At 37.3% G+C, this 13106-nt stretch overlaps 2 protein-coding genes across 2 annotated transcripts; one reads left to right on the top strand and one right to left on the bottom strand.

Moving 5' to 3' along the window:
• The first annotated feature begins 2822 nt into the window (after positions 1–2822).
• LOC113312459 (protein trichome birefringence-like 34) lies at positions 2823–4691 on the top strand. The gene is made up of 6 exons (XM_026561212.1): positions 2823–2950; positions 3014–3181; positions 3342–3513; positions 3643–3839; positions 4004–4165; positions 4255–4691. Exons 1-6 carry the CDS (start codon positions 2823–2825, stop codon positions 4598–4600), a joined length of 1173 nt encoding a protein of 390 aa, XP_026416997.1. The 3' UTR covers positions 4601–4691.
• On the bottom strand, positions 4557–12659 carry LOC113313295 (protein trichome birefringence-like 35). The gene is made up of 6 exons (XM_026562049.1): positions 12060–12659; positions 11683–11974; positions 11330–11499; positions 6088–6286; positions 5856–6008; positions 4557–5095 (listed from the first exon to the last, which is right to left on the bottom strand). The coding sequence occupies exons 1-6, from the start codon at positions 12310–12312 to the stop codon at positions 4765–4767; spliced, it is 1398 nt and encodes a 465-aa protein (XP_026417834.1). The 5' UTR covers positions 12313–12659; the 3' UTR covers positions 4557–4764.
• Between the last annotated feature and the right edge of the window lie 447 nt (positions 12660–13106).

Consider the following 13106-nt stretch of genomic DNA (forward strand, 5'->3'; position numbering starts at 1 on the left):
CTACACGCTTTCATCGACCTCACTGTTTCCAATTAATGTGGTTTCAACCCACAAACGGTCGCGTGTCCAACAAGAGATTCCGGATCATCATGATTGTGACAACCATTCATCACTTTGGAGAACTTGTATACCTTACTACCATCGGGTTTCTCGGGTCTATTTACTATAATCTTAAACGGACAACCATACTTATTTGATTTAGTAATGTATTCCCTTGTCGTCTTCTTCACGTACATTCTTTCCTTTGCCTAGTGACTTTCTTGCTTTCCACCTCTCTCACAAACAATTTCCAAACGATTTTCACTTGAATGACGGCCTAAAACTAAGTCGCATTTCATCTTTATTCCCTTGTCTATAAACCATTGCTTTGCATCATTCCTTTCTTTCCATTCCAAATCGGTGTAATAGTGGGCAGAGGTATCAACACCTACGGGTTTGGGCTGATCTTCGTCGAACGCCACAACAATCTACAACAAATATCAACAAGTTGATGATTCAAAATCGGTTTATATGTTACAGTCGAGTAAACTGATTTCCAACAATCGGTTTATATGTGCAAATATAAAGTCCGCTTAAAGATTTGTCTAAAAAATTCCTAAGTCCACAATCGGTTCACGTCTCATGTCATATAATCCGATTTTCCTTCACATTTCTCCTGGAACTTTAAAAATCGGATTACATATACACGAAAATAAACCGATTGTCGACTTGCGTGATTATTCAAGTGAAGAAATCGGGCTATGAACATCACCAACAAAAACCGATTCTGGTCACGTACTCATCGCGCCAAAAATTTACTACAATCGGTTCATATGGTGATGAACAAAAACCGATTCATGTACCCAGTTTGGGGATTTCACCCATAATCGGTTTATGTAGTGTTATCGAATAAACCGATTCTGGAAAACGATTTTGATTTTTTTTCCTTTTTGGGCGATCAAGACGTGCAAATACATGTTTGTAGATCGTTACAACTCATACATATTTATTAGAAGCATCATCACCTTCTTCTTCCCGACGAATTTGTTCTTGTGCTTGGATAATATCCTCAAGCATTCTTTGGTTGACATCCTCTTCTTCTTTCAACAAATTATCCAATTCGGTAGGATCGAAATCATGATAATCTGATGCACCCACTTCTTCATCACTACTAGAGTCTTCATCATCACTATAAAGTTTCATTTTTGCTAAGAAAATCATAAACCCTAGTTTTTTCTTTTTTCCCTCTACTTCTTCTTTCCCTCCAAACCTTAAAAGAGGAAATGAATTTCTACTCTAATCTTAACACTATAATCAAACTCAAACACTAATTAATTTAACTAATACTAAATTAATTAATCATCACTAATTTAATAAGGGTATATTAGGTATTAACAAAATTAGTGGTTAAGGGGTTTCTAGAAATTACTTGTTACTGACCTTATTTTGTCATGTAGTTATAGGTCCCAATTTAGCGACATAGACCCCAATTTAGCGGGGTCCAATATCTACAACCCTCACATGCAACATTCACACAGTACGCATACCAAGAGAATTTAATAACTGCAATATTTCCCAAAATCCTACAACATTTATTACTGCCATCGACAACACGAAAAAGATCCTCCATGATAGTCAATGGCTATTGGAGGTGTGCAAACCCAAAAACTCATTTGCTAGTTCATGGAATTGAAATTAAAAATAAGCTATAGACACATGGGATTGGGTAAGCAACAACCCAACTACAGAACATATATTCCTTCAAATAATGTTTTTGGTGATAGAAAATAAAAAAAGGAATCCCCTGAATTTTTAATGTTGCAACTACTGTCCACGCAAAGAATTCGAAGACTTTCCGAAAGACAAAGTATGATCAGCAACTCCCGAATCTCGATCGTCACTAATAGTCCAATACTGAGCAGAGACAGAAGCAGATAAAAGAGAGGAGAAAACAGCATTGCAGTGAAGGAGACTAATTAAAGGCCGAGTATAATGGTGGCTGGAAGTTTTGGGCTAAGTTTGCATAGCCTAACAACAATTTTAGTCGCCATCTTTGTTGTTATTTATGTTTATATGACGAGCGAAAGCGAACGACTCTTCTTTGTAATGACCACTGCGAGATGAAACTTAGCTTATATAAAGATAACTCTCTTTATTGATGTTTAGAAAATCTTTCAAAACTAAACACAAGCTCTAATCTTGCTCATATGATCAACCACAACTTTGGTGATCATATATATATAGAACTATGAATTCCTTTTCCTAGTCCTATTACCTTATTATATGTTTTTCCTTTTCTTAGAACTAGATGACTTCTAATTCCCTTAGGATTACATCAATTTCCTAATCTTGTCCTAACCAACTTGTTAGTGACTTCTATGTTGAAGTTAATCCAACATTCTCCCCCTTAAGCTTTAACTATGCTTGTGAAAAATCTTGTACGTATGATGGTGCTCTCGTCTCCCATAGCTCGGTGTAGACAAGCTCTGATACCAATTAATGGCAACTGCAAGATGAAACTTAGCTTATATAAAGACAACTCTCTTTATTGATGTTTAGAAAATCTCTCAAAACTAAACACAAGCTCTAATCTTGCTCATATGATCAACCACAACTTTGGTGATCATATATATATAGAACTATGAATTCCTTTTCCTAGTCCTATTACCTTATTACATGTCTTTCCTTTTCTTAGAACTAGATGACTTCTAATTCCCTTAGGATTACATCAATTTCCTAATCTTGTCCTAACCAACTTGTTAGTGACTTCTATGTTGAAGTTAATCCAACACTTTGAAGGTGTCAGTTCAATGTCCAGAACCAAGAGTTACAACGAGACGACAATGAAGGGTTACAGCGAGACAACAATGAAGCATAACGAGACGGCCATGAAAAGTTACAACGAGACAGTGAAGGTTTACAACAAGACGACAACGAAGGGTTACAACGGGACGGCTATGAACAACGAAACGTCCATGAAGGGTTACAATGAGACGAAGCTGAAGGGAAGCAGCTAATTGACACCACCGTCGAGTTGTGATCTTTTTTCAGGTAAATGGGTTTACGATAATTCGACAAATCCTTTGTATTCTTGGAAGCAGTGCTCATTCTTGATTGATGAGTTTGCTTGTGAGAAGTTTGGAAGAAAGGATTTAAGCTATCAGAATTGGAGATGGCAACCCAACCAGTGTGACTTACCAAGGTTATTAAAATTCTTTCTAATTTAATTACCTGATGTTTTCCAATCTGAGTTTGATTCAACTAACATTTAGTCCGTGGGTTTCATTTTGAAAAGATATGATATGCAAGCAAAACATGTCTAAATTTGATTTACTTATATTGGTTCTATGTAAATAAGCCAGGTTCAATGCCAGAGCATTACTGGAGAGATTGAGAGGGAAAAGAATGGTCTTTGTTGGAGATTCACTAAACAGAAATCAATGGGTTTCCATGGTTTGTCTGGTGGAATCTGTAATCCCATCAGCATTCAAGTCTGTGAACATCACCGGTTCTTTCAGAATCTTTAATGCCATTGTAAGTTCTATGCTCTAATCTAAACTCCAGGACATTAATGCAAATGGTTTTAGGTGCAGCCTAGCTTGTACCCAAGGAAACATTATTATCGGTTTAAATTGATCTTTGATCGTCAACAAATATGTGTAGGAATATAATGCAACCATTGAATTTTACTGGGCGCCCTTAATGGTTGAATCAAATTCGGATAATCCGGTGTACCACCGAGTACCACATCGAATAGTCAGAGCTGGGGCTATTGAAAAACATGCGATTCACTGGACTGATGCTGATATACTTGTCTTTGATTCCTACCTTTGGTGGAAAGTACCAAAACTAGAAGTCTTGTAAGTTTCACAAACCAATTATTAGCTAAATGAACCATACTGAAAGCATTGGCTTTCTTGAGCAATTTGCAACAATGCAATTATTAAGAGTTGGAGATGAATTATAAATTGATTGTTTGCCATGATCCTTCACTTGAGCTAATGAAAAGCATGTTTGTGAACAGATGGGAATCCTTTGAAAAATCTACTGAAGGAATCTACAAAGATTTAGGAATGGTGGGCAATTTTGAAGTGGCTCTAAAAGCATGGTCCGACTGGCTTGAAAATCGTATCAACCGTACAAGGACACAATTGTTTTTCAACAGCATGTCACCAACACATGATAGGTATCATCTCTATCTATCCACAATGTCCTCTATTCAACTCTGTAACTGTAAACACATTTTACAATTTCTCGATGATCAAATTGTTGCAGGGCAGCTGAATGGGGAATGAGAAAAGAAGGAAACTGTTACAGCGAAACAGAACCGATATTACAAGAACATTACTGGGGTAAACGAACAAATCCAGACATTATGAAGGCCGTGGAGAGTGCAGTCAATAAATTGAAAGTTAAAGGTGTTGATGTGAAAATAATGAATATTACACAACTATCAGAATACAGAAAAGAAGCCCATCCTTCTATGTATAAAAGAATATGGGATACATTAACTCCAGAACAAATATCAAACCCTGCTAGTTATTCTGATTGTATGCATTGGTGCCTTCCTGGGGTCCCTGATACTTGGAATGAGCTCCTTTATGCTTACTTACTGCCCTAGTGAATAATTCTAGAACATACGTTGTAAATTTGAGATACTTTTGATCTAATAAGAAGCAAAGAACAAAATTAGAAGTTCTGAAACCTATGCCTGAGAATATTTTGACGTCAACTATGTTTTTCTTTTCTAGGACCCCTAGTGGGTCTGAGAGATATATGCAGTGTCTACAAAGATTGAAGAAGAAGTTCATTCCATACATCGGGAACACCGGGTAAGCACCAGTGAATACAATCAGAGTAGGAAGGAGGGTTTGATAACTGCTCGGGGCTCACAGCTTCCCAGAACTTACGGAAGACTGAAGGGTGTCCATCTTTGCGATAATCAGAGAGCTGAGTGATGTTGAGAACAGAAACTTTTGAGCCCAACCTGGATAGAATTGTATCCACCATCCGCATCTTGGGTAAATCTGAACCACTTCCCCAGTAAGCTTCTGTGGTTATGGGTGTCTTCTGCTGGTAACAATTGCCTTCTGTCCCTGGTTCCCACTCTCGGCTCCTGCATTTAGAAATCAAGAATAATTTCCATCTTTTCGTTATTGAAATTCTCAAGTAGAATGCAAATATGCTAAGCTGCACACATCTATTAGCCATTAACAACTTGTATATATGCATACATGAGAAACTAGAAGATGAGAATATACAAACATGAATTACAATAGGAAGAGAAATTACTGTTTCAAAAAATATACAAATATATCTGGTGCAAGTTAGGCCATGTAAAAGGGTGAGAGTAGACTAACCTACATGTGGAGAAGGCAAAATGGAAAACACAAATTTTCACTGTATTTTAAAATGTAATATCAAAGCCCGCGAGTACTTTTAACGGTAAATCAGATGATTTGCTTGAGGAATGCTATCAGTAACTATTCCTGTCCACCAGACATGCTCTTTATCATCCAATTAATACAACATTTTTCTGCCAGCATATATAGACAGATCGGAAATGAGGGGCCCATGATTCGACTTACTAATTAGAATAACTTCCATAGTTATACCTAACCTTGTTTTAATGTAGATCCAGAGTAACACCTTAGTTTTGGCTGTTTAACTGTAAATAAGAATCCGGTTCACTGCTTATGTTAGGTGTGGAACGAAATATAAGAATCAATAGGCATTTCCTTGTTGCAGGGTATATGAGGAAGCTTTTTGTCAATGTCAGAACACTACCTCATGCTAACATTCAACTCTTTATACTACCAAAAGTAGATTTAATTTTCTTCCTAAGCATAATGAAAACAATATCGATGAGACCTTACCACATATGGGTAGGAGACATAGTGACGAAGAAGACCCGCTTCATGATGGGATCCACCTTCGTAGCCACCCATTCTGCCCATGCCTCCATTGCCAGCTGCATTGCTCCCATTCCATCTAATTCCTCACAAACCCCATTTTCTTCGGTACTCCATCTATGACAAAGAGCATTCAGAAATTTTCACAAAAACTAAAAACTTGTCAAAACCAAGTTAGGCTAGAGATTATACTTACAACATCTTGACTGGACCTTGTCTCCACCATAAGTATGTATTAAAGATCAGTATATCAGCCTTATCCCATTCAGCTGCATGTTTGAGAATAGTATCCGGACGAATTATCCTATTATCTGCTTTGTGGTTCACAGGATCACCTGCATTGGATTCAACAAGGAGCGGTGCCCAGTGGAACTCGACTGTTGCATTGTATTCCAAAGTCACAACACACATATGCATATTTTTAAGTTGTTAACCAATCATCTTACACCACAAAAAAACAACCAGTCACATTTAACAGATCAACACCAGGCAACTTAAGACCTTAAGATGTTCCACATTGTTAAGATATGATATATCTTGACATTATTGTGTTTGTTATTTGGTTGTAACTGCATATATATTCTTTCTGTATATATCCTAGATATTGTTAGGTGTATCTTTTATTTGCCTTATCTAGTTGTTAGGTGTATCTTCTATTTGCCTTATCTAGTTGTGTAAACATGTATAAATCAGGCTTTTGCCTATCAATGAAGATACAAAGAATTATTCTCACAACTACATTAGAATCTCTATGCTCATGTTTATCATGGCATCAGAGCTAGGAAAGATCTGAGAACCAGTTTCCGCTGCAATACAATCCAGAGAAAATACAACCCAGAGAAAACATAGTAATCATGTCAAGAGAAGATTCTCAACCCATCACTGTCCGTTTTAATGGAACCAATTACAATCACTGGTCATTCCTCATGAGGAGTTTTCTTAAAGGAAAGAGTATGTGGAAGTATGTCGATGGTATAGAAAAGAAACCTACAGCAAGCAGTTCTGTTGAAAAAGGGAAAGAAAATGAAACACAGAAAAAGGATCCAAAAGAAGAATGGGAGATTAACAATCACAGGATTCTCACTTGGATTGGAAACACAGTCATTCCTTCCATAAGCATGCAACTCACAAGTTTTGAGGTAGCCAAAGATGCATGAGATTTTCTTTCGAAAAGGTACACCCAAATCAACTTTGCTCAGAGGTATAAACTCGAACAAGATATTAGATCTATGAAACAATCGCATGATCAGTCTATTTCTGTTTTTCATTCTGAGATGTCTTTAATCTGGAATCAATTAGCACTCATGGAACCAATATGGACCGTAGATTTGGAATTGTGGCAGAAGTATAGAGAGGAAACACGTTTAGTTCAGTTTCTAATGGCTTTGCGTGATGAGTTTGAGTCTGTTAGGGCATCAGTCCTTCATCGTTCACCTCTTCCCACGGTGGAAGTTGCTTTGTCTGAACTTATTATAGAAGAAACAAGGAAAAGAATCACACCGGAGATATCAGGAGTATTTGCTGTGCCCTCACGATCCATCCCTAACAATTTTCCAAGAAACTCAAATGCTCAAGTGCAACGTGATATGTCTCAAGTACAGTGTCATAACTGCAAGACCTTTGGACACTTGGCAAGGAACTGCAATCTCTCATCGGCCAATACATCACCTGCTGCCTCAATACCTGACACACCCGCAACACAGTGTGGGTATTGTAAGGAATTTGGTCACTCATCTAGATTCTGCACCTCACCAACCTTAAGAAACATGAGAAGGATCAATGCTAATAGAGGAAACAAATTCAATACACCTACCAGATTTACGGCATCTCCAGTTTCATCTGCAACAGATCCATATACAACATCGACAACCTCATCTGCATTAGTTGTACCTAGTGGTGGTTCAGCACCAAACCTTGCTGATATTCAAGAGATGATTAAACAAGCACTCTCAATTGGTAACAACCCTACAGCTGCATCTGCCTTCTCTATCTCCTCAGGTATTTATTCAACAGAATGGTTTCTCGACTCAGGAGCATCAAACCATATGACTTTTAATCAAAAGTTTTTTGAAAGTCTTCATCCTGTCATCACCCCTAAGATTCATACTGCTGATGGATCAACAGTAACTGCAAGTCATATAGGCTTGGTCAACAATTCAAATAACTTCTATGTACCATATGTGCTTCTTGTTCCAAATATTACAATGAATCTTATTTCAGTTGGTCAACTGTGTGATCAAGGTTATAACACATATTGTTTTCCTTTTGGTTGTGTTATATAGGATCTCAAAACCGGGAAGCTAGTTGGGATAGGCCATAGAGTTGGTCGGTTGTATCTCCTTCAATCTCTTGCTCTCTCTGCAGAATCTAAAAGTCATGTCGTAGATGCTACTCCCACTGCACCTGTGTCAATATCTCCCTTCATGTCTTGGCATTCTAGGTTAGGTCATGTTTCCTTTTCTCGTCTTTCATATATGATCAATAAGGGTTTACTAGGAGATACTCGTTTAGATAAAGAACCAAATTGCATCTCTTGTAGACTGGCAAAACAACCAGCTCTTTCTTTTAATCTTAGCACTTCTGTCTCAACTGAACCTTTTGCTCTTATACATTCTGATGTCTGGGGTAAATCTCCAATTATGTCAAAGGGAGGTGCTTTGTATTATGTCAGTTTTATTGATGATTATTCGCGTTATACATGGGTATATCTATTCAGCTCTAGAGCAGATTTTCTTAAGTTATATGTTGATTTCTCAACCATGATAAAAACTCAGTTTGGTAAAGTGATCAAAGTTTTTCGTGCTGATCAAGGAGGGGAATATATTTCCAATCCATTCAAAGAAATTCTTAAAACCCAAGGCACCATTCTTCAACTGTCATGTACTGAAACTCCAGAACAAAATGGAGTTGTAGAACGTAAACACCGTCATATTATAGAGACAGCTAGAACTCAGTTAATTTTTGGCTCAGTTCCTTCAAATTTCTGGGGAGAATCAGTCCTTACTGCAGTCTACACCATCAATAGAGTCCCAACAACTGTCATAGGAGGAATGTCACCTTATGAGCGTCTCTATGGTAAGAAACCAAACTATTCTGAGCTTCGAGTCTTTGGTTCAACTTGTTTTGTACTCCTTCCAGAACGTGAACGTCATAAACTTGGTCAAAAGAATGTCTTGTGTGTCTTCCTTGGTTATGGTATTGAACAAAAAGGGTACCATTGTTATGATCCAGTTAATAGAAAGCTTCGTGTCTCTCGTCATGTCACATTCTGGGAGAAAGTTCCATTCTGGTCACTTCCAAGCAGCAAATCATCATCTTTTGAGTCTTTCACTTATTCTGATCCATTTCCTAGTGAATCCAATCCTAACACTTTTCCTATATCTACTCCTGAAAGTCCATCTCCTCTGGTTGTTGATCCACCAAATATGGATGACCAAGACCACTCTACGACTCAACCTAACAGTGCAACTCAGGAACGAGATCCTGATTCTGAAGAAAATTCTTTGCCACTCGCAATCGAAGACCACCAGCTAAGTATGCATACTATCATTGCTCCTTGTCTTCTATTTTTTCATTTTATGAACCAAAAACATACAGAGAAGCTGCAGCCATTCCAGAATGGAAAGATTCAATGGATGATGAATTGGAAGCACATGTAGAGGGAAATGGTGGACCTTCCTCCTGGAAAATCAGTTGTTGGAAGCAGATGGGTCTATAAAGTTAAGACCAAGTCAGATGGTGAGTTTGAACGATGTAAATCACGAGTTGTTGCAAAAGGTTATACACAAGAGTATGGTGTTGACTATGAAGAAACATTTGCACCACTGACCAGAATGGTTACAGTTCGTACATTACTTGCTGTTGCTGCAGCACGACAATGGGGGCTTCATCAAATGGACGTGAAAAACGCGTTTCTTCATGGTGAGTTACAAGAAGAGGTTTACATGCAACTTCCTCCTGGTTTGCCTCATGAACCTAATCAAGTATGTAAGCTTCGACGGGCATTATATGGACTCAAACAAGCACCTCGTGCTTGGTTTGAGAAGTTTAGCAATGCAATTCTCCAGTATGGCTTTACACAAAACTTCTGTGATTCAGCTATGTTTGTCAGATCGTCAGAAAAAGGAATTATCATTCTTCTCTTGTATGTTGACGACATGGTTATTACTGGCAGTGATCTACAAGGTATTACTGAACTCAAATCATATCTCAGTGATTGTTTTAAGATGAAAGATCTTGGATCTTTAAGTTACTTTCTTGGCATTGAAGTTGGCATGTCACCCACTGGTTATTTCATATCACAAGTCAAATATGCATCTGAGATTCTACAGCGTGCAGGGCTATCTGACAATAAGGTAACTGACACACCTCTTGAATTGAATGTAAAATACAGTCCTACAGATGGGACTCTATTGTCTAATCCAACACTGTATCGTCAACTAGTAGGGAGTCTAAATTACTTGACCATTACGAGACCAGACATAAGTCATGCAATTCACATAGTCAGTCAGTTTATGTCTGCTCCAAGGTCTACTCATTATGCAGCTGTTCTCAGAATTCTAAGATATATCAAGGGGTCTCTTCATCAAGGTCTGTGTTTCTCATCAAAGTCTGATCTCAATCTTCAAGCTTACTCAGATTCCGATTGGGCTGGGGATATTACGGATAGAAAATATATTACAGGCTATTGTGTGTTCTTGGGAGACTCGTTGATTTCATGGAGAAGTAAGAAACAAAGTGTGGTTTCTCGTTCAAGTGTTGAAGCAGAGTATAGAGCACTTGCTCACACCACATCTGAACTCATTTGGTTACGGTGGCTACTTCGTGATATGGGAGTTCTAATTTTTGCTCCTACACCACTGTATTGTGATAACAAGGTTGCTATTCAAATTACACACAATGATGTCTTTCATGAGCGTACAAAGCATATAGAGATAGATTGTCATTTTACTCGTCATCATTTCAAGAAAGGTACAATCACTCTTCCGCATGTTAAATCAGAATTTCAAGTGGCTGATTTTTTCACCAAGACTCACTCTGCAGCTCGTCTTCGATTCTTAATTTCCAGAATCAAGATGTGTACTCCACCACCTTGAGTCTGAGGAGGGGTGTTAAGATATGGTCAAGATATGATATATCTTGACATTATTGTGTTTGTTATTTGATTGTAACTGCATATATATTCTTTCTGTATATATCCTAAATATTGTTAGGTGTATCTTTTATTTGCCTTATCTAGTTGTTAGGTGTATCTTCTATTTACCTTATCTAGTTGTGTAAATATGTATAAATCGGACTTTTGCCTATCAACGAAGATACAAAAAATTATTCTCACAACTATATTAGAATCTCTATGCTCATGTTTATCACACATTACATAATGAAGGTTCAGAGAAGCTTGAAAGCTCAAAATTTAGAAAGTAGGATTTCACTTACCACTGCCCTGAATACGGTGAGTGGGGCTTGAGGTGTTATAGTTCTCTTATCACTGGGAATCACTGATTCTAACAAGCACAGCATTGATATCCATTGTCCTCTATTCAGTGAGTCCCCAACAAACATCAACCTCTTATTTCTCAACTTCTCCCATATCTCAGTTGCATTCAACCTTCAAGATACAAATTCGAACAGACATTAACTTAGACATAGCCCAGCCATCAAAATTCAAAGAAACCACCCAAAACAATCAAATAAGGCAACTTTGAGAAGTATGGCAATTTCATGACTTAGTCTAAGAACCCAAATACTACTGTTTAGTATTACTTAATGTAACAGGTCTAGTCTTGCTTACCTCTTTAAGTTGCAGTTATGAGGTTGCCATCTCCAATTCTGGTACATCAAATCTGATCTACCATGTCTATTACAAGCCAACTGATCAGACATATAAGGGCACCTGGATTCCTTGTAGAGTGGGTATGATGTATTATCAAAAACCCATTTCCCAGAAAACAAATCACAGCTATCTGAACTACTCCCTCCTCCAATTTTAGCAAAGGGGTTTGCTAAACCAATAACTTTCCTAGTTTTTCTTTCCCCACTATAATTTCTAATAGATGTACATGTTGTGAATCTATCCAAATCAGCTGAAATTAGAAAGTGAAAAACAATCATTAGATCAAAAACCAAGAAATTCATGATGAAATTTACTAAATTGAGAGATTAACTCACCAGGAACTGGCTTTGGGTTACTGTGGATTGAGATATTAGGAGGGTTTGATGATTCTTGGTCAGTTTGAGTAACGGGAACTTCGTCTTCTACTGCTACTTCTTCTTCTACTTGTTCAGCTGTTTTTTGTAGTTTATTTTCATAAACAGTGTGAATCTTACGTTCATTGTAAAGGATTGAAATTACTATGCAAACAGAGAAGATTAATGCAATTAGAGGAAATTTTGCTGGTTTTCTTTTCCATCTCTGCATCATAAAGAGAGAATGGAGAAAAAAAGAAGAGGGTTAGTCACAGATTTGGGTTTGAGTTGAGACAGTGATGTTGAATGAATGGAATTTGAAGTGAAAGTCCCTTTCTTGCTTAGTTTTCTTAATTAAACAACTAATTTAGTTCGATGGTAATGGATTGGTTAAAAAAAGCTACTATATTCCAGGGTACTACATAGAGCCGGCCTTCCATTAGCAAAATCTGAGTGATGCCTTGTTGTGTTGTTGATTTATATTATTCTTCAACAACTGACTTTTGTAATAAATGATGTTACATTACATGTTATCGTCCCATTAAACAAATCTACAATTTTGTTTGATCAATTCAATCCACCATGTGTCAAGATTCAGAATTCAATATAAATAAATAAAGGTGGCACGTCAAATGTTTGTCAGCATAATTGAATTTTCTAGTATCTTTTTTTTGCTGTGAATGTTTGTTATTGAGAGGATGATGCATCATGAAATTTGACGGAATTGGCAGTTGGAAATTGGAATAAGTAATACTGTAAAACTTGGGTCAATTACGAGGATTATGGTTTTCACCACCAACTCTAAGTCAGGTCGCAAAATTTTCAGTGGACGTAGAAAATGACCGATTACCATGACCATGATTTATTTTGCAAATTCTGATCTCAAATAGTACTTTTAAACACCTTACAAAAAGCTGGCTAAAACTAGGCTCCTTCATTTACAGGATTATATGATGTCTTTATAATGCTATCACTGAATAAGGCAGCTTCATAGAGATAAAGTGAGGTTTAGACAACTCGAATGATTGG

The sequence above is a fragment of the Papaver somniferum genome, chromosome 9, assembly GCF_003573695.1.
Source record: "Papaver somniferum cultivar HN1 chromosome 9, ASM357369v1, whole genome shotgun sequence".
Classification (NCBI taxonomy): domain Eukaryota; kingdom Viridiplantae; phylum Streptophyta; class Magnoliopsida; order Ranunculales; family Papaveraceae; genus Papaver; species Papaver somniferum.